Source organism: Nyctereutes procyonoides, unplaced genomic scaffold (genome assembly GCF_905146905.1).
Source record: "Nyctereutes procyonoides isolate TBG_1078 unplaced genomic scaffold, NYPRO_anot_genome, whole genome shotgun sequence".
Lineage (NCBI taxonomy): Eukaryota > Metazoa > Chordata > Mammalia > Carnivora > Canidae > Nyctereutes > Nyctereutes procyonoides.
The window spans coordinates 10950461-10977187 of NW_026575145.1; the positions used below are offsets into that span (position 1 = coordinate 10950461).

The 26727-nt window shown below is 38.2% G+C and overlaps 1 protein-coding gene across 4 annotated transcripts in view; it reads left to right on the plus strand.

Moving 5' to 3' along the window:
- The window catches only part of SLC25A21 (solute carrier family 25 member 21), a 473454-nt gene that overhangs the window by 336721 nt on the left and 110006 nt on the right, over positions 1 to 26727 (plus strand). For all 4 annotated transcript variants that reach the window (XM_055309283.1, XM_055309284.1, XM_055309285.1 and 1 more), the window contains exon 3: positions 10800 to 10883. In XM_055309283.1, the coding sequence (XP_055165258.1) occupies positions 10800 to 10883 (84 nt within the window). The remainder of the gene's footprint in view (positions 1 to 10799; positions 10884 to 26727) is intronic.

A 26727-nucleotide genomic window follows, 5' to 3' on the forward strand; every position in this document is an offset into this window, starting at 1 on the left:
CCAGGGATCCCTGTTAGTTGTCTTTTAGTAAATATTTGGTGAATTGGTGAAGCATAGTTTCCTGTACAAGTTCTGTGGCCAAGTTTAGGCCTGCTCCTGAGTGGGAATAATCCACGCATCTCTTCTGTTGCCAGTGTTCTACATGATTTTTCAGTATTTTTAGCATATTACTTGATGATAATGAAACCATACCCTTCCACAGGGGCTCTCTTGAGCATAGGTTCATGTCATAATGGAATCTTCATTATTACAGCCATATAGTTGAGAAAGAGGTAGAGTTAGAGAGAGGATGGGGGTTAGGGAGAGAGAAAGAGAAGTTACAGTCAGTTAATATTGGTCTTGACAGTGTTCCCCACGCAGACAGTAGGCTTGGGAATAAACCCCATAGAATAAACCCCATAGAATAAACCCCATAGGTTGTTTGGTTGTTTGGGTTTTGTTGTTTTGTTTTGTTTGGTTTGTTGTTTTTTGTTTTTTGTTTTTTTTTTTTTTTTTTTGGTCTACAATGTATCATTCCCAGTTGTCTACAATGAGAGGGCTGAAATGAGTCACACAATGTCTTGTTCTTCAAATAGGATTGCATCCAAATTCTTCCACAAGGATATCCCTCCCACCTCCCCCATGAGAGATCCCTCTCCACCCACAGTCTATACTCTACACAATGAGGGATCAAATAAAATTAGCACAATCAATTCATCTCTGAAACCTGGCTTTCCCCAGAACAGTGAATTCAAGCTGATTTTTTTTTTTTTTTTTAGAGTTCCAGAGATAAACTTCAAAGTCAATTGGGTAGCATGCAAGTAACATTATTCCCTCTTTAACAGATGAAAAAAGCTTGGTTTTAGAGAAAGAATTTTATTGGACATTCTCTGACCTAGAGGCAGAAATATATAATACAGGTCAGAGACTTCAGGGAAACCTATCCCCTCTAGTCTGATGCCTTTCTAGCTCCAAGCTGATACTTTTTCTTTTTACCTTTGTCAAGGATTTTTATCCTAAAAATATAAGGAACTGTGAAATTGAGGAGAGCCCTGAGATGAGATCACATATGTAAAAATGCTCTCAAAGTTGAAAGTGATTTACAAGTAAGCGTTATGATCACCACTTTTTTGGTCATTTTTGGGTCCTGTCCACCTATAAAATGCTTTTGAAAACTCTGTCCTCATTTGGAATCAATAATAACTGATCCAAATCTTGGTAACATATGAGGTCAATCTTGGTATAAAAATAAAAACTTCCCTTGAAATTTTCCTCAACTCTGATAAGCATAAGCATGTTTTCTTCCTTACTAGCCAAGTTTATTACCTCCATTCCCCCAGATTTATTTCTAGCATAAGCATTTATGCTTATGAATGCAAAGAAACCACCCACTCTCTTAATCTTTCTTTCTTTGACATTATTGAAAAACATCCTTTCTTATCAGTGCTAAATAAACCATAAAATAGGCACATTTGATCAGTTAAAATTAAATGGAATGGTATATTAGGTCTCTAGAGACTCTGTATTCTCTGAAATTCTCCCTCACTGGGACCCTGGCTTATGGTCTCTAGTACATAATTAGTTTATGTGAAGTGGCTCAGTTCCCAGGGCCAGTGAGAGGGTTTTGGTAGATTTGACTGCTTTCTATTTCCCTGTTCTGGAAATCTTTGATGGAGGCTAGAAACCAAGAACTTCAGTCTCATCCTGAGCAATGAGCTGAAGTTCAACAGGTGAGAATGACGTCGTGTGGTTCTCTGACACCAGGCAGCAGATGCCATTGATGAACATGAGAAAAACCTGTTGACCCAAGGAGGTAGGCGGGGAGGATCAGAGAGCGAAAGAACATAGCTAACTTTTTTTGGTGAGGGAGGGTCAAACTTTTTAAGACTATAATTATTTTGGGAATATGGGAAAACGATGATACTTCTCATGACTGTAGTAATTTCAGTATTTGATTGCTAAAGCTGATGTCACCCTCTCTACTCTCATTATCTTGCTAATGGGTTATTTTCCAACCTGTGATCCATCCTTCCCTCACTTCCCAGGTATAATTTGATTTCATGCTTATTAACCACTGTAATGGCCATCCTACATCAGTGCACTTGGGAAAATGTAGGTAGGTGCATCAGGTTATTTGTTGGCATTAAATATAGAGTTTAAATATATGCATAAATACACACATATGTATATTCAAAAAGTGGCAGCCCTGTATCATGATATTATCAGCATAGTTTTATAATGTGACATGTATTTTACAAAGCAAATTACAGAAAGTCATGCTAGTCAGGGTTTTGTTTAATTGAGACCAGTTTATGCTTGGAGCACTTTAATTATACAGCTATGTCAATTAGCCTGTTTTATTGCTTGCGGTTTAACATTATTATATTTAGGTTGTAATTTCTAATGATATTTGTCTCTGACTGTTAACTAGCATATTGTCATTAAAATAAATTTTAGAACTATATTATCAGTGTTCTGAGTTATTATCCTATAAGTAATATAAACAACTCGAAGAACGTGTGCCAGATGGTAGAATCAACTGTCTTATCATGATTCATTTTACAACGTCAAATTTTGCACAGATTCCAAATACTAGGAATACCATATGTCTTATAATTGTGTAAGATGTATAAAACTAGATCTATTTGATCACACTAATCAGGGATGCATAGGTAAATGTTTATTGTAACAAAACTTGCATTTGACAAAATGATGAACCATTTATAGGATACTTAAGTGTATAAAGTGTGAATTGTAAAATGTACAGTCACAGAATATCAGACTTTAAATCTCCCTGGCTTGTGAAAGGAGACTGCAATTAGATGTGTCTAGGATCACAGGAAATTACTTAAAGTATAATCAGGCTATCTGGTTTGATCTGATATTTTTGAGAGATAGTATTTTTGAGGCTCTGTTCAAAAGCGTGTTCAAAATTACATGGCACAGAAGATTTCCCTTGCTTTTGTGGCCTTGCCAAGATGTGTTACCTTATCTGTAGTAATTATCTAGGCTGACTGAGCACTCCAGGTTACATATTTCTTCAAATTATAAACTGTTTTAAAATAACATAGAGAAATTTATTGGTCTTCTTTACAATACCATAAACATTAAGCCAAAGCATAGCCCAGCCCACCTACATCTAGTAAAGACATTGAGACTTTAAACAGGCAAAGGACATCTTAATTTTTACCAGGCATAGGCCTTTGTTTCTTTTATAAAGAGACTCTCTCAGAGCAATGACTGAGCAACATTCAGGAAAAATATGTTTCTTTTCCCTGAATTTTTAGAATAATTTGGTAAGCAGCCAAATATGTAAGGGTACAGCTTTTGAACTTCAGTCGGTGGTCACTGCTCAGACAGAGCCAAACTCATGACCCTTGTGGATTTGTTAGCATTATTTTAGGGTGCTAATTGATGCCAGGCCTGAGTCGTGAACCCAGCACGCAAAAGCAATGCTTAAATTGCAGATGAACCTAGTTCCCAGAATCTTTAACACTTGTGTTGTCTTTTAAAATATATCTATTTTATTTATTTGTTTGAGAGAGAGGGAGAGCACAAGCAGGGGAGGAGAGGTGAGGTGAGGCAGAGGGAGAAGCAGACTCCCTGCTGAGCAGGGAGCCTGACATAGGACTTGATCCCAGGACCCTGGGAGCATGACCTGAGCTGAAGGCAGACACTTAACTGACTGCACCACCCAAGTGCCTCTGTATTCCACCTTGTTTTTTTGTTGTTTTTTTTTAATTTTTATTTATTTATGATAGTCACACAGATAGAGAGAGGCAGAGACATAGGCAGAGGGAGAAGCAGGCTCCATGTACCGGGAGCCCGACGTGGGATTCAATCCCAGGTCTCCAGGATCGTGCCCTGGGCCAAAGGCAGGCGCTAAACAGCTGCACTACCCAGGGATCCCTGTATTCCACCTTGTTTTATAATTAATTACTAATATCTCTCTGCCCTCCACCTGTTTGTTCTGTTCTAAAGGACAAGATCCTTGGTTTACTCATCCATCTCTTCGTCCTCAGAATTCTTAACTTAGACTCTTGTGCAGAGGGGGATCTCAAGAAACAGGGAGGCAGAAATCTATAAATCACACCCTTCCAATGTGACTAAAGGACTCTCCACTGCTCATCATTGCCAAGACAGTGTTATGTGGATTATTGTTATATTTAACCTAAAGTAAAACAGAATACCCATAACTCACATTCTTTGGAGAAATGTTCAAAGAAAACCTTTCTCCCCAGCACTTGCTAAAGGAAACTGATGGAATCATCTCCCCACCATCTTATGTAGTCTCTCTGCAGGGGTGATCAATGCAGAGACCCCATTCCCCTTCAGTTTAGTCATTAGCCTTTCATGGAAAGTGGGTATTTCTTCCTTTGGGGCAGCCTCAGGGGAAAGTGATTTTTCAGAGTACAGGAAATAAATATACAGGGTGGGAATTCTTCTAAAGATCTGCTGCTTCCTAGGGCTTTTTCCCAAAGTTTGTAAGGAAGGTGTGTCCACCTAAATTTCAAAGCCTCAGACATGCCTTTGCTTGTTCAGTGTGACTTTGGCCATGCTCAACCAACCAGTAAGAAAGCAAACATACTCCAGAGGAGAAACATCTTATTTTGGTAAGATAGGCTAATTACGGTGAATTAAAATCTTTACTTAATCTTCCTACAGTTATCCTTTTAATGTGTTCTGTAATTGCAAACCTTTAGTCTGTTAATCTCTGATTCATTAGTGGGTTTCTTAAGTGTTTATTAAAGAGCATGTGTAACATTCTGGTAATTACTAATAATCTTTGTTCATAGAACATCGGTGAAGATCTTGGCAGGGAGTTTCATTAGATTCATCACTATTTATTGTCAGCATACAATTTTTATTAGCTGTCTCCCACCTCTATAAAATATGGAATTTGGGGCTTTGCAAAACAAAATGAAATGCTGCTTCTTCCTTATGGCTAACAAACTCAAATATAAATCTATGTGTCACTGTCCCTTCAAAATCAAAGTGTCCTCTAATGTCTGCCCTCCCATTTTTCTGTTGAGGAGAAAGGCCAAGAAGGAGTAAGCTACTAACCTTACTAGATTTCACTGCTTATTGGTGGCTGCACTTAAATTCTAACTGGTGGCTCCTGGTCTGTGTCTCAGTTCCCCGAAGTTCCTCACCTCTGACACAAAGGTGTAATTTTTATGTAGCCTTCAGCATGATGGTAGCATACAATCCCACTCAGGAAAAACACACCGCTTAAGACTATCTTTGGTGGCATAGGTACCCTGCGCCTCCACCCGAAACAAAACAAGCCTTTCTGCCTCCCCTTTGACAGCAGAAATTCCTTTTACAGGGGACAAGATCTGAGAGACAGCATCTCAATTGAAAAGCTATATTAAGGATAAATGGTGTGAGTGCTTTTCTGAGAGTGTTGTTGCAGATAGGAAGGTAAGAGAGAGCATAAGAATACTATTGAACTGGAAAATGACCTGGAAATGATACTAGAGCTAAACCTCACCCAGCTCATTGCTCTGCTTGGGGGTTAATGGCAGTACCAAAGGGATGACTTGGATGGCTTTCACTGCCTCTTGTATCTCCTTAAGTTCCCTAGCCTAAAGCACCACAAGCAATCATATGCTCAAACTAAAAAGCAGAGTGTGTGCTATGCAAATATAGCTTCAGGACAAGTGTCATCACCTACCCCAATCGGACTCTTTGCAACCCAACTGCCACCCTGCATATAAATATACTATAAATTATATATACATGTACATATACATGTGTGTGTGTCCTGAAGCCTCCCCTCCCCAATATAGATGCCATCAGCCATGAGTATTTTTTTTAAAGTGACATATATAAAATTACTTTGCAAATAAAGGCACTGCATAAATTTGAGATTTTTGAAATTTTCAAACAACCCCATCCTATAGCTTTTAAGGCAGCAAAGTCATTTTATTCCTTACAGACTTCTCTTTTTTATGGCCATCTCTTAAAAAGTGCTCAAACAAGCCAAATACCTAACCTGGCATTCCTAACTGGGCTGCAAATCAACAAGAGTAGTCTGAAATTTGGTGTCACCGGCTGGGCATACAACGAAGTCAGTGGGAAAGGCTACAGTTATGGTTCTCGACCCGTGCAGAGAAAAATAAATAGTTTAGTGAGTGAGAACATTCTTCAGCTTTTAAAAATATGCTTGTGCATTTGTTTGTGAACATTGAGCAGCCCTTCTTTGCCCTGGTGGTTACCATAGTAACTCGCTTCGTGTGTAGGGCATGGTGGGGCACAGGGCTGTTCCCTCCGCTTGTAGGAGTGTGCAGAACTGTGCTCCCTGGCACCACAGCAGATGAGATTGCTGGCTCCTGGGCAGTGAGGCATACATGGGGTTTAAGCTGCATGCCTCTCTTTGTGGTTCATCCTGACTGCACATCAGGCCCCAAATACTTCTCAAGAGCTACTCCACTGTCCAATTCGCCAGTTTGGCAGCAGGTTTTCATTCTAATAAGGGAAGTTTCTCAGATGGAGATTCCAGATGTGTCTAAGCTGCTTTTATTAAGACAATGGAAAGGTCCAACCTTTTCTTCTGAATACAATCAAGAGTAGTGTGGCTTTGCCTTTGTAATTTTACAAAGAGCTATATGACGTAACTGGAAAATTGTCTCCCCGGGCGTAGGGAGAATTTGTTAGCACAGAATGCAGATTGGGATAAGGCTGACGTAAAGCTTCAATCCAAGAGAGAAACCTTTTAAGTTGCTGAAATGTAGTAGAGAGGAAGAAGGAAATTGCTGTTTTACATGATTGACCAAAATGCACTATAATTATATCAACTTGAAACAGATTCCTTAGAAGAACTGATAACTAAGTCTGTGATCCAAAGAAGTCATGTGCGGTAGAACTAAATACTGCATGTACTTTCTCTGCAAAGTGTAGACACGCCATGTTTGAGATGTGCAATAGAAGAGACAGCTGCCCTTGCCTTAGCCGGCTTCACGGGACCTCCAACTGCTTTAGCATCGTGAAGAATGGTGGGCGGCTTTACTGAGGAATTAGTATTTACCATGCCTGCCCGTCCTTTGGCACGACTTTACAACAGCTTGTAGACCCTCCTCATATAATATGATTTTGATGTCATTGGTCCTGTTTGTAATTAACACAGCGTCACCCATCAGTCCATTTCTAAATGGAGCACTCCTTACGATTCCACTCACTGTTCTTGTTGCCTGTCCTAAAGTGGGCGGGTAAAATTTAATCACCAGATATTTAGCCCGAAGATAGCCTTCCCATTTTCCCTCTTCCCTCCAGTGCCTCCATATAGTACTATTATCTGTCAGCTACAGTCCACCCATAGATAGGAGATCATCTCCAAGAAGAGTAATAATAGTATGTGTTTGCTGAGTGCCAATAAAACTCCTTGGCTGACACTGGATACTCTGAAACACTATTATTACTTGCATATAGTAATCATCTATTTGCACTAACTAGAAGCTTCTAAAGGGCAGGATTATCTCTTATTTCTTTGTAATGCCCCAGGTAGTGGAATACCTAATACATACTAAGTGTTCGAGAAGTCTTACTAACTGAATGAATGGCAAATTAGAAATAGTATCTGTCAGATTCTACAAAAAAGAAAGAAATTGCAACCAGCAAGTAAAGTGCCAAGACTTCCAATAGTAAGGTTAGGTGACTAGTTAATTAGGAAATCACCATATTCTGTATTCATCTTGGTGTGAGCCGATGGAAGATCTGCCTCAGCATTACCCAAGCACACCAATATCATACACCAAGTCAACATCTCTAACTCCAGCAGTGAAAGAGGGAGTAAAGCCATTTTTCTAGGCATTGGGATGCACTTGCTTTGGTTCCTCTGCTGACTCATTTGTAGTCCCTTTTCCAAGACTAAGATCACATAGCTGTGAGATGGCCATGCAGAATTAACTGAAGTACTCAGCTGAGGAGCAGGAAGAGGTCAAATGGTCTACCCTGGGCTTTGACTTAATTTCATAAATTTCCTCCCCTAACCCACTCAGGTCTCCCCACCCTGAGCAACTGAATGCTGCAGCAAAGTCCTGTAACACCTGTCCTGAAGGGAATGTGGGAGGTTGCCATTGCGGGGGATCTCTTTCTTCACTTCCCTTGAAAGGACAACTTTTTCTCACTGGCCTTTGTTTCTCTCATTTCCCCACCTGGAATGCTTTCTCCTGCCTACTCTTTTTCCTCTGAATCCTCTAGGAGCAGCTCAAGTCCCTTCTCCTTCCTGAAGTCCTTCCTGACCCTCTGCAGAAAGCAGTAATTACCCCGTCTGATGAACACCTGGGCAATTTGGTGCTGATGCTATTTGACATTGTGGATATTTTCTTTATATTGTCAATTATTTTATTTATTTATTTATTTATTTATTTATTTATTTATTTATTTATTGTGACTCTTGACGGTGAAGATAGTGCCCTGAGTTTTTTTTTAAACCTGTAGATCTTATTTCATATGACAGTTATTTTTAAAATAGTTGGTAATTTGGGAAAAAAGCACCTAGAAAGGAATTTGATGGAAGTGAACTTAATGAAAATTATTACAGATATTATAAGAAAAACCTATGAGCATGTAATACTTTTATAATACATAAAATTATTTTAAATTATTTTCTTCAAAGAATAGAGAATAATCATGGACTTCCCAACTAGGACATAAGAAAATGTTTCATACTTAGCATGACTATAGGCTGCAAATGTGCAAAGGCAGAGATAGAGATTCTTTTTTCACAATCAATGTCATATTTTGGAAATCACTCCCTATGTTATTTGTAGTATAAACAAATTTTATGCAAAGTTATTCGTTGTATAGATGTACATACAGTTTTCTCATTATACTATTTTGGGTTTAGTGTTAATTCATTTGTTTCCAATACAAAATTCATTTGTACCAAGTTAACTCATCTATATGCAGTAGCCCAGAAATACCAAACATGGTCCATCTACCTGACCATCAAATCATGTTCTTGATTCTAGACAAAACTGCCTACTGAGCCTTCTGGGTCAGTGATTATGCATACACAAAACGTACTTCTATATCTGGAACCGTTTAAATGAGTTAGCTGTATTGGTCCATGATCTTCCGATGAGTTCAATACAATTTGAATTTTAGAAATATAGTTCTTATAAAAAACTAATCTTCTAAAGATGATCATGCTATTAGAGGTGTAAATTTGACAAAACCATTATGAAGATGAATATTTATGATGTCTTAAATTTTGGCAATAGTAGAATATTGCTTGCTGGATTGAAGAGGATCAAGAGGGGGTCGTGCTGAATGGATCATAAAACATGAGCACGCGCAAGCACACACGTACACAAACACATACATATTTAAAGAGAATAAGGATTACCCAACAAGCTTACACTTTTCTTTACATTTCTGTTGCCTCCATTGATATTCTGGCATTATCTCCACCTGGATTGGCATACTGCCTTCATGGTTATTCTGCCCTCTATGCTCCCACTCCAATCCACCCAATCAGGCAGTAAATATTTTCGTAGGTATTTGTGTGGGTTCTGAGGAAGAATTGTGCTGGAATACTCAACTTCCTCATCTCAGAATGGCTTCCCTCCTGCACAATTATAATCATCAACTCTCTCCTTTACACAATCAAATATGATCAGCCTCACTTTCCAGTCATAAAATATACTCATTCCTTTCATATGCCCAACTACTTCAATCAAAACATTCACTCTTTTCTGTGATATATGGGTAAGTTTTCAGCATAATTCCCTGGGGCCTTAGAACCATAAAATCCATCATTCTTAGAGGTAGAAGTATTCGTATTATAAATTGAGCAATCTGAGAAAAAACATCTTAAAGTAGATGGTAGGAGTGGTGTTTCTGAAAAATCTTATTAAAAATTTTTGGTAAAATTGTGGAAGGAAAAGCAGAAGGGCCTCAGCTCAGAATTGTAACAAGGAAGTTACATACAGGGAGTGAGCAGACTAAAGAAACCCAAAAATGGAGAAAAGCTGGGGTGTAGGGAAACAAGAGCACTTGCCATAAACCTCTGTAGAAACAAACCCCAGAATAAGGTACAAAATAAATAAGTTAAAATCCTCACATCAGGAAATTTCCAAATTTTGAAGGTGAGAGTCCTGAGATGCATAATCTTGACCAAAAAGAAAGAAAAAAAAAGAATTCAGCTTTCCAAAATGCAAGACATTTTTGTTTAGCACCAATTATATACAGAACACGGCACTTCTGTGAAAATTCAGGTAGCTGGATCATGTTGACCAACTCTGCTCCATCACGAAGTAGAAGTAGTGATTGTAAACTGTATCACAATACAACTGCAATTCTTGCTTTAAGCACGGGCTCCTGTCTGCCAGAATGAATTCCAAATTCACAATCAGGATCAAAGTTAGGCCGTATTAGCTGCTCTGTATTTTTAACCTTTGTATTAAATTACCATCAAGGGGGCACTAATTAAGATAAGAAATAGAGCTACTTATTTGTTTCATATGCACCTTCAGATTTCTGAATTATACATTAAAACAATCTATGACATCTGTGTATGCTTTTCATAAAAGAAAAAGGCATAAATGCCTCAGGGTGCATCTGCCTGGCTAAGAAACAGATGAAAAAACCCTTTCCCTAGTTTCTATTAAGGCACAGAGAAATATAGTTTTAAAGGCTACAAAAGGAAGGTAAAGATTACATAAGGCAAATAAATCAATAAAATCTATAGTAAAAACCAGAATATTTTGGATTAACCTGAAAAGGCTAAGTTTCCTAAGACTTTGAAAAATGAGGAAAGCCATTTGGCAAAATCCTTAACTAGGATTTTTGTTTGTTTGATTTTTTTTTTCTAGATTCCAGATTCAGAGATGTGCAACTGATCCAAATAGTTATAAAAGCTTGGGAGACAGCTTTCGAACAATTTTCCGAAGAGAAGGGTATGTGTGTTTCTTTCTGTATGAAGTTTATGTTGACATAGGCATTTAACATATTACTGTATAACATGTTTTTTTCATTTTGAGTGGCTCATTTTCCTGATGTTATTGGGGGAAGTATTTAAAAGGGTGCCTTCCCACCTTTTTTGTGTTTTTCCTGATAATACAATTGAGAACTAAATATGTATACATAAGAACTACCACAAAAATGATATTAATAGTCAGTTTGCTAACTAGAAGACAATTTCTATTTAGTGCCATTAGGATTTTTTAAAGTTCTCCTAACAGCAGCTATCTAAATGTTCTTTATTTTGATTCTTGAATATAGTGTCTAAATGTGTTCCTTATTTGCCTTGTGACTTATGAATATTCAACCAAAACAGAACTATGTCAAAAATTAATGTGTCAAATTTGCTATCCTTATTCAGCAGATTACTAGATAAATAGAATATTTTTTTACATAAGCTAAAATTGTCTTTGACATATAGATTCAATTAGAGACTCTATCCAACGTAATTTTCCAAAGGATATTAGATTGGCTTTTTGAAGTCGTTTTCATAAGAGAACTGGTTGAAAATAATAAGTATGCAAAAAATGATAATAGTAATAATAACTAGTATCTATTTAGCCTCTACTATATACTATAAATCCTCTTTAAAACTCTGTGAGGTAAGTTCTTTTTTTTTTTTTTTTGTGAGGTAAGTTCTAATAGAATCCATTCCAGTTGGACAAATGAAGAAACTAAGACTCAGAGCAATTAGCCATTTTCACATATCTGATAAATAATAGAACTGGGACTCAAATCCAGATCTGCTTGACCTCAAAACCCATGCTCCTAACCTTTTTAGTTCAGTACCTCTCTGGCAGGTTATACTATGGGGATTATTCTACCAACTGTTTTTTTTTTTTTTTTATGATAGTCACACAGAGAGAGAGAGAGAGAGGCAGAGACATAGGCAGAGGGAGAAGCAGGCTCCATGCACCGGGAGCCCGATGTGGGATTCGATCCCGGGTCTCCAGGATCGCGCCCTGGGCCAAAGGCAGGCGCCAAACCGCTGTGCCACCCAGGGATCCCTCTACCAACTGTTATTTCAGTTAAACATGTGTCATGGATGTCTTTCCATGATGGTATATATATTTTTAACAACACCATAGTAATTTTTGTATCTACAACTGTGCTGCAATTTATTAAATTAATCCTTTTGGCAGACCACTAGGTTGTTTGCAGATTTTCACTATTAGAAACAACAGTGCAATAAATATCCTCATACTGTTTTTTCATATTTGTGTTCATATACATTTTTTTCTATAAATAAGTTACTAGCTCTGGAATTATAGGATCTAATGATATGTACATTTTATATATAAATGTTATCCAATTATCATCCAAAAAGCATGTACCAATTGTATACCTTCAGTATCATTTCTCTACATCCTCTCAAACACTGAACATTATCAATCATCATTTGGTATATCTATCACCCACATTTATCTCCTGTCAATAATCTAATAGGTAAAAAGATAAAATTATCTACAAGCTTTATTTTGATTATATCTGGGATTGAGCATACTTTTATAACTATTAGTTGTCATTTCTTTCATGAATTTTGTTATTTGTGTTCTTTGCTCATTTTTTCTATGTTAGATTTTTTTATTGATTTAGAGGAGCTCAGTATATATTATAGGTACTAATTCTTTAACTATTACATAGATTACAGATATCTTCCCCAACCTGTCATTTGTCTTAGAGCTATAGTGCCTTAAACTTTTCAGAACCTTGTAATTTTTGAAGATTGTGGTTTTGTGGTTATATCTATCTTTTCCTCTGTGATATCTGACCTTGTTGTCACATTAGAAAGAGGGATATCTTCTAACCCCAAGATTATAAACATTTTCTTCTGATATGTTTTACATTTAAATCATTAATCCATCTGAGAATTTTTTCAATTTGTCATGTGGTATATAGAAATTAAATATTATTTTCAAATGGTTAGTCAGTTGTCCAAACACCACTTGTTGAAAAATCCATCTTTTACTCCCTCATTGGAAATGCTAGCTTTTTTGTGTATTAAACTTCCATTTATATGTCATCTAAATTTTCTACTCTATTTCTCCATTTCCTATTCTGTTTCATTAGTTTATCTCTATACCAGTATCATACTGTTTTAATTTGTTTATTTTTTGAGTATTTGGGTAATATATAAAAATATGCCCTGCAATATAAAGCCTAAACTTTATTTATTTATTTATTTATATTTAAATTCAATTTGCCATCATATACTATAACACCTAGTGCTCATCCCATCAAGTGCCCTCCTTAGTGCCCGTTACCCAGTTGCCCCATCCCCCCATTCACCTCCCCTTCTGCAACCCTTTGAATGTTTCCTAGAATTAGGAATCTCTCATGGTTTGTCTTCCTCTCTAATTTTTCCCCATTCAGTTTCCCTCCTTTCCCTTATAGTCCCTTTCACTATTTCTTATATTCCACATATGAGTGAAACCATATGAGGATTCTTTCTCTGATTGACTTATTTCACCCAACATTATATCCTCCAGTTCCATCCATGTCGAGGCAAATGGTAGGTATTCATCCTTTCTGATGAAAGCCTAAGCTTCGTAAGTTATAGAACCTATCCTACTATGGCCTTCCAGACTCATTCCCCATACACAGATCTGCTCTACGAACAGCAGATCTGCTCACATTCTCAGAGCTTTGCATTCTTGTCTTTATCTTATTCCAGCAGGACCAACCCACTCATCCACACAAGAAACCATCCCTCTTCACTCAAGGATGCCCTCACATTTCTCCATCTCTGACCATCTTTTCTCTACCACACACTTTCTTTAGCAGTCATTTTTATATGCCATACAAAAGATAGCATGCACCTCTCTAATTTACTGTGACTGTTTTCTGTATGTCTCCTCTCCCCTACCCCAAGAATATATTCCCCTGAAAGCTGTTTCTCATTTAGTTCTGTATCTCCTATAACTGTGTTTGACACTGAGTAGAGATAGTAAGTGCACACTAAATTAATAAAAGTAATCACATCAAAATCATAATGATGCAAAATGAAACAGATATAATGATTCTTGCTATTGGCCACCCTCTGAATTTATGATAAAATCTTGATTCCTGATTAAATATTTTTAGGTGATCTAGTGACAAGGAATCAGCAAATTCTTGCTATTACTCTGGAGATACGGTATCTAAGTGCCATACATTAATAATATACCTGCAGTTATGACAACTGGGATCAAAATCATGCTCATTTTACAAAATATATATATATATATATTAAGTTAAATATATATATATAAAGTTAAAATATATATATAAAGTTAAAAAATCATAGTGTAATATATAGTCAATAGCAGTGTCCCTTTCCAATAAAACAGTAGTAGCAGCACTGTCAAGTTCTATAAGCTGTAACAGATATCTCTGAATTGGATGTGGGAGTTCCTTAGCCGGCCTCTTTATTTCATGTGTGTTAGGAAGAATTTGATGTTTCTGCTTTGATATCAAATAATACAACAAACATACAGCATGTGTGGTCCTTGCATAGTAAAATTGGCCTTTTCCTAAACTGTATGTATAATTGCTTCTAGAACAAATTGACATTCCTTCTGTAATGCTTTTAGATCTGGACATGTTATTAGCTGAGAGCTGGAGAGCTCTAGTCTCAGAGATGGAAATATTTGTAAAAATGCAAAAGAAAAAGCTGCCTGTTGTTTTTGATACAGGGTAAGAATATTTCATAGTGTTAAGTTTAAAAAAAGGAAAAAGAAAAGAAAACATTTTAGCACATGTTGTATTGAATTTTTTTTCCTAGTGAAAGCAGCAGTTCCTTTGGATTTTCTTATTTAGCTTTTAGAGTACACTCTGCTTTCAAAGATACTTTTCTCACTCAGGTGCATACAAGCCAGTTTGGTCTATGGCTGCAGGGATATAGCACAAGTCACTTTGACTATTAGTATAGTTAAGAATATTCATCTCTCTTGGTTTTTCCTATATCCCCCAAGTTAAAGGTTTTGAAAGCTATTTCTTACCTGTTGTTCAAGAACATTAAAGTCTGGGGCACCTGGGTGGCTCAGTGGTTGAGCATCTGCTTTTGGCTCAGATCATGATCCCGGGGTCCTGGGATTGAGCCCCACATCAGGCTTCCCCGCAAGAAGCCTACTTTTCCCTCTGCCTATGTCCCTGCCTTTCTCTGTGTGTCTCTCATGAATAAATAATTTTTTTAAAAAAGAACATTAAAGTCTGATATCACTCTTAATGTCTGTACAGCTCTCCCTGCTGTAAGAAAGAGAAGAGTGCTCGTCACCATTCTTAAAAATGCAGTTCCCCACTTCTGTGTTCAGAATTCATGTCTACAAAAGATAATGGGTCAAAGTCCCTTTGCTACTCCTAAGGTTCTTTTAAGAATAAGTAAAAGTGAAAAAATTTTCTTTAAATTAAGAAAAAAAAGAATAAGTAAAAGTGGAGCACGTGGGTGGCTCAGTGGTTGAGCATCTGCCTTCGGCTCAGGAGTCAGGGATCCAGTCGCACATTGGGCTCCCTGCGGAAAGCCTGCTTCTGTCTCTATGTCTCTGCCTCTGTCTGTGTCTCTCATAAATAATAAAATCTTTTAAAAAAATAAGTAAAAGCATCGATACATTATTCTCATAAATGATAAAATCTTTTTAAAAATAAGTAAAATCATCAATACATTATTTATTTATTCATGAGAGACAGAGAGAGAGGCAGAGACAGGGGCAGAGGGAGAAGCAGGCTCCCTGCTGGAAGCTCGATGTGGGACTCGATCCCCAGACCCGGGGATCACACCCTGAGCAGTAGCCAGACGCGCAACCGCTGAGCCACCCAGGCATCCCTTGATACATCATACTTTAATGAAAGACATGGTTTTTCAACCCAGCTTTATCCAAAAAAAAAAAAAAAAAAAGGCCTTCCAAATTCTAGACAAGGATTTCTATCATATGGAATTTTCACGCTTAGTTAGCTTTTACCAAAGAGGCCATCGTTGTTTTGTCTAATGGAAAAGAGAGGATCCAGGCTAGAAATTTGTCACTGGTGAGAGTCCTCCGTCATCACCATGATTTCTCTTCTTATTCTGGTTTGGCAAAAATAAACTCACAGGTCCATCTACTGACACAGTGAACGCAGAAAACATGCTTAGGCTAGCTTATTAGGTGCCTTTAAAGCCAGTTAGTTTCATTTTATAAATTCTCCTGGCAAGCAGCAGCTGGTGTCTCCATTTAGTGTGTGTTCCTGCATCATGTCTTACTTCCTTCTGTTTCAGAGTGTCTCCTGAAAGTTCTTTTAGTCTCTTTGTACCTGGTGTTGCTCTAAAGAGAGTGATTGAGATATGCATAGCTGGGCAAGGGGATTGTAAATTATGCTAATGTAAAACCAGGACTGCCTGTCCCCTCAGTCTGCCTCTTCTGAAAGCACCTAGTGATCATTCTTGCTGAAATAAAGAGCAAAGAGAATAAAACAGAACTTAAGACATTCTGGAGACATCGGTAAAGAAAGATCTGAGATTAATATTTTTTTTTCATCATAACAGGCACGATGCCAGGGACTTTTTCATGCATTTATGCTCAACACAACACTATTCTCAACACAGTCTAGCGTTATGTCTATATTTTGTATGAGGGAAACGGAAGATCAGAGAAGTTTAATAGCTTGCCCAGAGTCACATAAGTATTAGTGATATATCATGGTTTTCCCATTATATCATATCACCTTTAACTAAACACCAAATTTTGTTATATATTAAATGAAAAGAAGACAATGTGAAAGTTGTGGCTACAAACCTCTAATTTTTAAATAGCTATTCTAAAACTTGGGCAGCCCGGGTGGCTCAGAGGTTTAGCACCGCCTTTGGCCCAAGTTGTGATCCTGGGGTCCCGGGATCCAGTCCCACATCGGGCTCCCTGCGTGGAGCCTGCTTCTCCCTCTGCCTGTGTCTCTGCGTCTCTCTCTCTCTCTCTCTCTCTGTGTGTGTGTGTGTCTTGTGAATAAATAAAATCTTAAAAAAAAACAACTCTCCTACCCTCAAATCACATAACAATTTAAAGCAGCTTTTATCTCTTCCTTCAAGTGAAGTATGAAAGCCCTGAGAGACCATATATGTTCAGTTAACCGAATCTTGTCAGTACCAGGACAGCACCACAAACCTCTGATAACTCAAGAATCTTAATTGAGTTATTGTCGTATCCCTTACAGATGGCTCCAGATCTCTGATAAGTTCATGGTTTCCCATCAGTCTGCTCTCAGCCGACATGTTCCTCAGTTTTCTTATGAGAAAAATGCATGGGCATTGGTTTGCCCAAGGCAAATAACTAGGAAACAACTAGGTCGGATTAGACTTAGTCTCAAATGAGAAACATGTTGATTGCTGGTGCCTTCAGAAATATGGTATTCTTCAGAAAGTATTACTGTAGAAAATATGTGGTTGCATTTGGGGGGCATTTGAACTGTGTTTTGTTTCACGATTTGTTTTCTGTAACCACTGATGCTGCCCCAAGTATCATCTTACAATCAGACCACTTGGTGATTATAATATTTTCTAGTTAAATGACATTTAAGGCCTCGTTTTATGAGCTCCAGCGTAATTGGCTAATTTGGTAAACTCCAGATGTGTGAGATAATGTGCCACTCGTTTAAGTGCCTTTCAGACGGCATAAATGGCACAGCCCCAGGAGGTATAATCACTCCCTCTTGTTTTCATTAAGAAGAGGAATGAGTGGCTTGTGACACAAACAAAGGAAGTGGGACGTCTACAACTCGAAATCAACAACAACCTGGTGAGATTTGGACATTTCCTTTTTACAGGTGGACTAACTCCAAGATCTTTAGCTCAATTTGGTGACTTAGTGGGTCCACTTGTTAAAACGTGGTTTACCTAATATAATGTGACCAGGTGATTTTAAAGCATCTCTGCCTCTAAATAGAAAGACTTACCCCTAGAGAAAACCCCCTGAGCAGCCTCTGGAAACCCCCTCACTTTCACATGGAAGTGAGGGCAAGTATTGGACTTGAAGAGACAGTGGAGGTGCTAACTCTTCCCAGGAATGGCAGTTATTTGAGCAGTCGGCATCCTTACCACCTAACCCAGAGTCCAACTTCACAAGGGCCCTTAATTGCTGCTGCTTTTTCTCTCTTCTCTCTACCCCACTTCTCACCCAACAGAAACCAACTCATCTACCCAGTATTACCAAGCTGGAGTTGAGCGAATGGTTCTTAGCATCACTGTTCCCTGGATCCTGAGTCTGGGCTCTCTTATCTGATATGTAGACCAAGTGGAGTTCACATACTACTGCGTGGTGGGTCACTGGGTACTCACTGCTACTTAACCAGTGCAGAGTTTTCGCTCAGATGAATAATTGCAGACTATATCCCAGGCCCCTAAGCAGATAATTTGCAGTGCCAATCAACTGTGTGTAGATCATTGGGTATTGATTAGAATTGCAAGCCTGGCATACCCAAGCAAATTCATTCTTTGGTGGGTGCCAATGTGCACTGTGCCTTCTGTGTGAGCTTAATAGTGCGTTGAGTGTCGCCTCTCTCATCCTTTTTTGTTCTATCAAAGAGGCCCTTCCTCGTATCCACTGGACCTCCCTTGAGGGCTCCCTCCATTTTGGCTTACTTTCAGCTTTATTGAGATATCTCAACATTGAGATAGAACACTGTGAAGTTTAAAGTGTACTGTGTGATGATTTGATCATTGCAAAATGATTACCACATTAGAGTTAATTAGCACATCCATCACTTCATATAATTACCATTTGTGTGTGTGTAGTTAGAACACTTATGATCTACTTTCTTAGCAACTTTCAAGTATACAATGCAGTATGATTCACTACAGTCACCATGCTATGCTTTAGATCCCTCCTCCCTTGTTTTCCTGTGGTGATAAGGAGGAAAGCAGACAATCCCAGCTGCTCTTGCTCCCACACTACAGAGTTCTGTCCTGGCCTGCCTGGGCTGCTTAATGATGGCACAACAAATATCTTCCATTTAGGTAGGGGAAAGAAAAAGAATAAGAAAGGAAATAACACAATAAGTGAGACTTTAGAGAATAAACTATAGCAAATCTGTTCGGCAGGTCTTACAAGTGGTGGGCCCAGGTCCAGATTATGGCACCCAGTAACCTGAGCCATTTTTTTCCACATCACATCTCTTCCTATTTTGCAAAGAGATGATCTCAATTCAGGCATGGGCCTGCTATTATTATTCCTGAATGATCTGTGTTCCTTTAAAAATGGCTTATCAGGGGATCCCTGGGTGGCGCAGCGGTTTGGCGCCTGCCTTTGGCCCAGGGCGCGATCCTGGAGACCCAGGATCGAATCCCACGTCGGGCTCCCGGTGCATGGAGCCTGCTTCTCCCTCTGCCTGTGTCTCTGCCTCTCTGTGTGTGTGTGTGACTATCATAAATAAATAAAAATTTAAAAAAATTTTTAAAAAAATAAAAAATAAAAAAATAAAAAAAATGGCTTACCAGGGCAGCCCGGGTGGCTTAGTGGTTTAGCGCCACCTTCAGTCCAGGGCATGATCCTGGAGACCGGGGATCGAGTCCCACATCAGGCTCCCTGCCTGGAGCCTGCTTCTCCCTCTGCCTGTGTCTCTGTCTCTCTCTCACGCTCTCACTCTTGCTCTGTGTCTCTCATGAATAAAGAAATAAAATCTTTTTTTAAAAAGGGCTTATCAATGCTTTAGTATATTATACTCAGAATTTCAGACATAAAATGTATGCAATAGCTTTTTGCAAAAAGTGTGTTGCTAAAAACTTTAAACTTATTTAGCAATTCAAAGTTGAAAATGAGAGAATGTAGGGTAAGGAGAAAATGCTAAAGAAGAATGTTTTTTGAGGTTTTTTTTTAAAGCAGAAAGTTGAACCACTGGCACATCATTTGGCTTTTCTGTCCTACCAGATTATTTTATACCCTTGCGAAGGCAAATGGTTACTGGTTTAAGCTGTACTGGGTTGTAAAGTAGTCTTTGCAATCAGGGGGAGGATAATGAATTTCCAGAGTGCTCAGATAGCAGCATCCCTGTGCTCCCATGTCCCAGAGCCCTGTCAGAGGTCTTTTGTTCTGCCCACAGAGTGACCTTTAAAATGGTTTCAGCTCCTAGATTTCCCTGCTGTCATCACCATCGATGGCTAGCTGACACTCACACTCCGGCTCCCCCCAGCCACTCACTAACAATACTTTCTGACTTACTGACTGGCCTTTGGCAAGGATTTAAGTGTTGCCAAAGAATAAGTGAAAACGTTTGCAGTGATGTCAGCTCGTCAGCAGGGCCTGATAAAGAGACCAAACACAGCCTCTCCCAGCACGCAGTGCTGACAAGAAGGAAAGGAGGACCAGTTGTTTGGGTGGAAGTAGTTGTCTTTCAGGAATGTGAATGTCTCAATCCAGAGCCTGCACAGATATTCCCTGTGTTTTATAGAGTGTTAATGGGAGGTGAGGGGATTCTATGGCCAATGGGAAATGTCCGATTGGAAATATTTTCAAGACTTTATTTTAACTTACTCTGGTTTTCTGATGAGTTAGACGCAGTCACCTTGGGGAAAAAAAAATGTCTTTAACAAAACCATAATCCTTTTTCTAGTGGTTGCTAAACTGAACATTTTCAAAAGAAAATGAGAAAGAAAAGAAAATCTCCTAAAAACCTTCTACCTTTGTCTGATTCTTTTATTATAGAAAATAAGTCAGGGGCACCTGAGTGGCTCAGTGGGTTAAATGTCCCACTCAATTTTGGCTCAGGGTTGTGAGATCAAGCCCCATGTGGGCGTCAAGCTTACTTAAGTTTCTCTCTCTGGTTCTCCCCCCCCACGACCCCTCATGCATGCACTCTTTTTCTCTCTCTTAAAAGAAGAAAAAGAAAAGAAAAGGAAGCAAATAACCTAGGCATGATTTAACATAGACAAGGTTAAAGGAATTTATGGGGTTCTTTTTGCGGGGGGGGGGGGTTCAGGAGGTGGTTGCATGAGGGAGAGAGAGTCCCAAATAGACTCTGTGCTGAGCATGGAGCTGGGCCCAGGGCTCAATCTCACAACTCTGAGATCACCACCTGAGCCAAAACCAAGAGCCAGGTACCTAAGCAACTGTGCTTCCCAGGTGCCCCAGGATATTTTATCATCATCATTGATTTCAGCTAGCATCTCTGATTTTTATGGAAATACCTCTTTCTGTCTTCTATTTGGACATTTTCTATTCCTGGCCATATGCATCTCATTTTATTTTCCTTGGAAAGAAAAGGTCATGTGGATTTTTAATATTCTAGAGCACTGTTGAGAAGTTAAAAGCATTGACAAGGGGGATCCCTGGGTGGCGCAGCGGTTTAGCGCCTGCCTTTGGCCCGGGGCGCGATCCTGGAGGCCCGGGATCGAATCCCACATCGGGCTCCCGGTGCATGGAGCCTGCTTCTCCATCTGCCTATGTCTCTGCCTCTCTCTCTCTCTCTCTCTGTGTGTGACTATCATAAATAAAAAAAAAAAAAAGCATTGACAAGATCCATATATACATGTACATACATGTATTTAAACTAAATTAAACTGCTTATTGTTTAGATTGCTACATTTTCTCTATAAGTCCCATGAACCAGATACCACTGGAGAAGTTAATAAGTTATAAGTTAATATGTACATTACCTTATTAACCATGCATAAGTTAATAAGTTGGTAAGTTTCTACTCAGTTCCTGCTTAGAAATGTTTCATCACCCAATTACAGTGCTCTTGTCACTAGTTCATGAATTTCTTGTCTAGTCTCATGATGTGAGCTTTACCTTTCCTCCAGGTATTTCAGGCGGTTTGAAACTGGAAGAAAGGAAAAGGTCTGGACAGCGTTATTATGTTAGTGATTATATTCAAAACCACTGTTACCATTATGACCCTTTACTCTTTGTGAAATATATCCACATGTCTTACCTCACTTGTTGCTCACAAGAGCCCTGGAAGTAGGCAGGTGGAGAGTACAATCTCAAGTTTTCTGGTCGGAAAACTGATAAGAATGTTATGGGACTTGTGCAGCATCCCACAGCTGGTGTTGGGGTGAGCGTTCTCCTGAGGTCTTCTGCATCCTGTATCATGCACCCTACTCTGTCAATAAATTAATAACAGTATTAGTAATAATAGAAGCAACACTTCAGATTTTAACACTGTTGCCAGGAAGGGTACAAAGCATTGTCATATATCCCATCTCACTTGGCCGAGTAGCATCTGGGGGAGGTGGGAGGGAGAGGAAGGTAACATCAGGTATGGTTGATTACATTCTGCAAACCAGCAAACTTCAGCAGAAGGAAGGTTAATGGGATTCCCACAATAATCGATTGGTTCCTAAGATCAGCACTCAAAGAAGACAAAGGTGCACTTTTTCTTTAAATGACATCTTGGACAAATGAAATTGGACTAAATGTATTCTGAAGCATGGGACCATCCTCCCATGAGACCAAGACAGAAGTCCATAATCCTTTAGAAAAGGTCCTGTTCAAAAGGAAATTTAGGGTACAGTTTAAGATTAAGACTCACTGAATGAACTTACTTATTTGACCTGTCAGTGCCCTTGCCTAACTCAATTTGAATATTGATTAATAACCAGGAAAACCTCAGGAAACATGAGGTAAGGTATTGAACCAAAATTTCTTGGATGAATTGTCAGATGGGGTGAAAATGATCATATGAACTACAATAAATGTTAAAATATGCAGTCACCAAAATCTAAAGTAGATGCCAGCCATCCTCAGTGGCCTTGTTCTCCTGCTGATAAACACTGTTCACAGGTCTCTTTGGCCACAGAGAACTTGTAGGAAGACAAAGCCCTGGGTACCAGGAATTCTAATGTAGACACAATCTCACTGGTAACAAAAAAGGAGATAAAGTGTGAGATAAGTTTTGGAAACTGTCAAAGAGAGTGTGTAAGTTTGTGTTAGAGGAAAGAGTTTTTTTATTTCTTTACATAAAGCTTTTCCTAAATTAGAAGAATCAAGAACCAAAAGGAGATAAAGGACATGCTCTGGTATCTTACCATTTTGGATCCTTACACTTTTCAGTGAACAGGTCAACATGCATTTCAAAACTCAAATAATAAAATTCCTAGAAATTGGCACTATTTATAAAGGAACTAAAGTTAAAAGAATATTGCAATGTAATCCATTAAGCAACAGGACATGTCAATTACTAGAGATCTGACTTCGTGTGTAAAAAAGTATGTGTTAGATTACAAAAATGTTTCATGACCACTTGTTCACTCCTTAATCCCCATGGTCTGACTTCTGTCTACACCGTGTATTTACAAACTGCTCTCTCAGAAGGTACCACAGAACTCCTATCTTTTTCAATGGGATCTGAGACACTGAGGATTGTAAACTGTTCTATTATTTTATGTACCACTAGAAAGAGGAAATACCGACAACTAAACTCCTTGGAGTGATTTGATAACGGATATTGGTGTTGAGTGAGGAAAAGTTCTGAGTGACTTTCTAGTCTTTTGTGTGGGAATGGCTGGTGATAGCCAAATTATGTCACTTACACATTCATAAATCTTTGATAATTTCCTGTTGATCCATGTGTTAGGGTGCCACTAAGATGGCCCTAATGATCCCTGTCCCCTTGTATTTATGTCCTTGTATAATCCCCCCTTCTTTTAAGCATAGACTAGGCTTATTAACTCTCTTCCAAAGAAAAGAATATGGCAGAAATGATGAAATGTCACCTTTGAGATTAGTATATATAAAAAAACTGGCTTCCATCTTGGTAGATCCTTCTTATTTTTCTTGCTCTTTTGGTTTCTTGGAATTTTATTGCCTTTAGGTAAACTCCCCATGGGGGCTCCCCATGTGGCAAGAAGCTTGAGTAGCTCTAGCCAATAACCAATGAGAAATTGAAAGCCTCTGTCTAACATCCTGGAACTGAATCCTACCAGCAACCACCTGAGTAAGCCAGATAAGACTTCAGGTCCAGCTGATAGTTTGACTACAATCCCAGGAGAGACCTTGAGTCAGGGCCACATACTAAGCCATGCCCAGGTGCTTGACCCACAGAAATTGTATAATAATAAAAAATACACAAAAACAGATCTGAAATCCTTGACATATTTTTTTGGAGCTCTCCATATCTGCTTTGAATCTTTCAAGCTTTACCTTACCTAGTCTCATCCCATGCATGTTATGGTCAAGCCCTTCGGATCAATTATAACTCCTGAAACCATTTTTCTATATTTTTTCTCATGTATATTCTTCAGCTCAGAATGGCATTTTTTTCCTTTGTCCAGCTCTGATAATTCTGGTCATCCATAAATAACCAGTTTTCATGCTATCTTCCCTTTAATGCCTTCTCTCTTTACCCAAAACGGAAATAATTTTCCCTATTAGTTCTCTTATGGCATCTTCTTCCTCCATAACAACATTTCTCTACAGAGTCAAAGGGACCTGTATTAGAATCGTATATAGAAATTTGGGAGCCTTAAGCAAATTGCTTAATGTCATTGTTCTTCAGTTTCTTTATTTATTGCACGGAATAGTAGTATCTAATTTACTATGTTGCTAGCACTTAGTGTAACAGATGGTATAAGTATGTATACAATAATAATTAACTGGTTCCATTATTATTACTTTATATTGTAGCCAATTTATTTGTAACTATTCACAGTTATTTAAATATGTAGAGCTCTGATGAAATCTTGTTGGGCTTCTAAAGTGTTTTACACAATTCTTTTTATATAATCATCATCCAAGTTATGTTTGCTGAATTTTTTTTATGTTTGCTGAATTTAATTGAATGATTACTAGTTTTACATACTAAGCTATTCTGGCCACAGTAATAGAAAATAAATATAGTGAAATTTAAATAAATACCAAGAATAATTTATGATGCTGGTGGTATCATTAAGACAAAGATTATAAAGATGATAATCTGCCTCTATCTTCTAAAGAGTAACATCTTTGTAATGGTCTCAGAAGATAGAATATTTTTAAGGGTCGTGAAATTGTCTAAAGGTAGGGAGTTGGATTTTTACATTTAGTTTTTAGATTCAGGGGACTCACCATTGACAAGTGTTGCCTAGTGGTACTGACAGGTTTAGTTAGGGAAACTGGAAGGGCGGATGAAGACCCAAGAGAAGACAAACAATGTACCCCCATTGCTTAGAATGTGTTCTGTCTTCACTACTTTACTTTTGCCACCTGCCTGCCTGGGGTTTAATAAGCACAGGGACCCAGAACAGTATAAATAAAAACCAAATATTCTGGTCAATAAAAAGGTGAATTAAAGCAAAAGCAAGAGAATGTTTAGAACATAATCAGAGGCAAATGAAGAGTTAGAATCTTAAAAGACTATATTAACAAACTTTTGGTTCCAGCAATCAGAGTAGTTTGTATCAGAACAACTGTCCTGCTGAAAACAACTATAAACATTGGACAAAATACACAGAACTACTTTTGAAGGCATTAGAGAGTCATCAAAGCAGGCAGAATTTGCAAAGAGCTACAAGACCTAAGGGAAGGAAGCCACCTCAGTGAGCTCTACATTTATCCAGGCATTTTCCATGCTTTGTGAAGTCTTGTGGAGAGGATGGGGGAGGGAGTTCAGACTAAGTCCTAGTTGAGGAGAGGAGTTGGAGATTGGTGTTCAGAGCTATCATATGGCTGGAACATGAGAAGCAAAAATCCCAAAGAAGAGGGAAACCAGGGAGAAGTGAGCTTTGGGTTTATATGCAATTTCTCCTTTGGGTTTATATGCAGCTTGCCAACTCCTAAGCTATATGTGAACAGGAAAAAAAAAAAAAAAAGACAAACCCAGCCAAAACAAAACAAAACAAGCAAAAAAAAAAAAAAAAAAAAAAAAAAAACAGAAGCTGAGAGACTATTAAGAGGAACAGAAAGTTCAGTAGTCCTGTGATACTTGAGAGACAAGAGTTGGAGTTTAAACTCAGCCAGGTAGAAGAATTCTGGTAAAAACACAACAGGTTTTCAGTTGAGACTCAGAGTCTCCACATCCAAGAGTAAGGGCTCTGCCCTAGGAATAAGGATAAAATATAAACACTTTGTTTCTAATAAAGCCTAAATCCAATCCTCAGCAAGATGAAGGTGAACTGCTATATTCCATCTGTTCTGTGGGAGAATATTTATTCTTGTGGGGGAAAATACCATCATCCAGAGGATCTTTGACATTTTTTTATGCATAATGCCCTATATTCAATTAGCAAATCACAGAGCCTTAGGGAAGAAAAGACAAAAGAACCAAATATCAAGAAAAACAGAGACTCAAATTTTGGGATTATCAGATGATGACTTTTTAATTTATTTAATTATCATTGTGGTAACATGTGGTAACATAAAATTTACCATTTTAAGCATGTTTAAGTATACAGTTCAGTGGCATTAAGTACTTTCACTTTGTTGTGAAACCATGACCACCATCTATCTCCAGAATGTTTTCATCTTCCAAAAGTGAACTCTCTTTTCATTAAACAGTAACTCCCTCTTTCTTCCCTGTCCCCCAGCTTCTGGAAGCCATCATTCTACTTTCTGTGTCTATGAATTTGAAGTACCTACTTTAGGTACTTCATATAAAGGGAATCATACTTGCCTTTTTGTCATTGGCTTATTTCACTTAGTTTAATGTCTTCAAGGTTATCCATGTTGTAGCATGTCTGAATTTTCTTCCTTTTTTAAGACTGACTAATATTCCACTGTGTTTATCTATCATCTGTCAGTAGACAGTTGGGTTGTTTTTATCCTTTGGCTATTGTGAACAATGCTACTACGAACATGAGTGTACAAATATTTCTTCAAATCCCTGCTTTCAACTGTTTTGAGTATATATGCAGAAGTGAAAATTCTG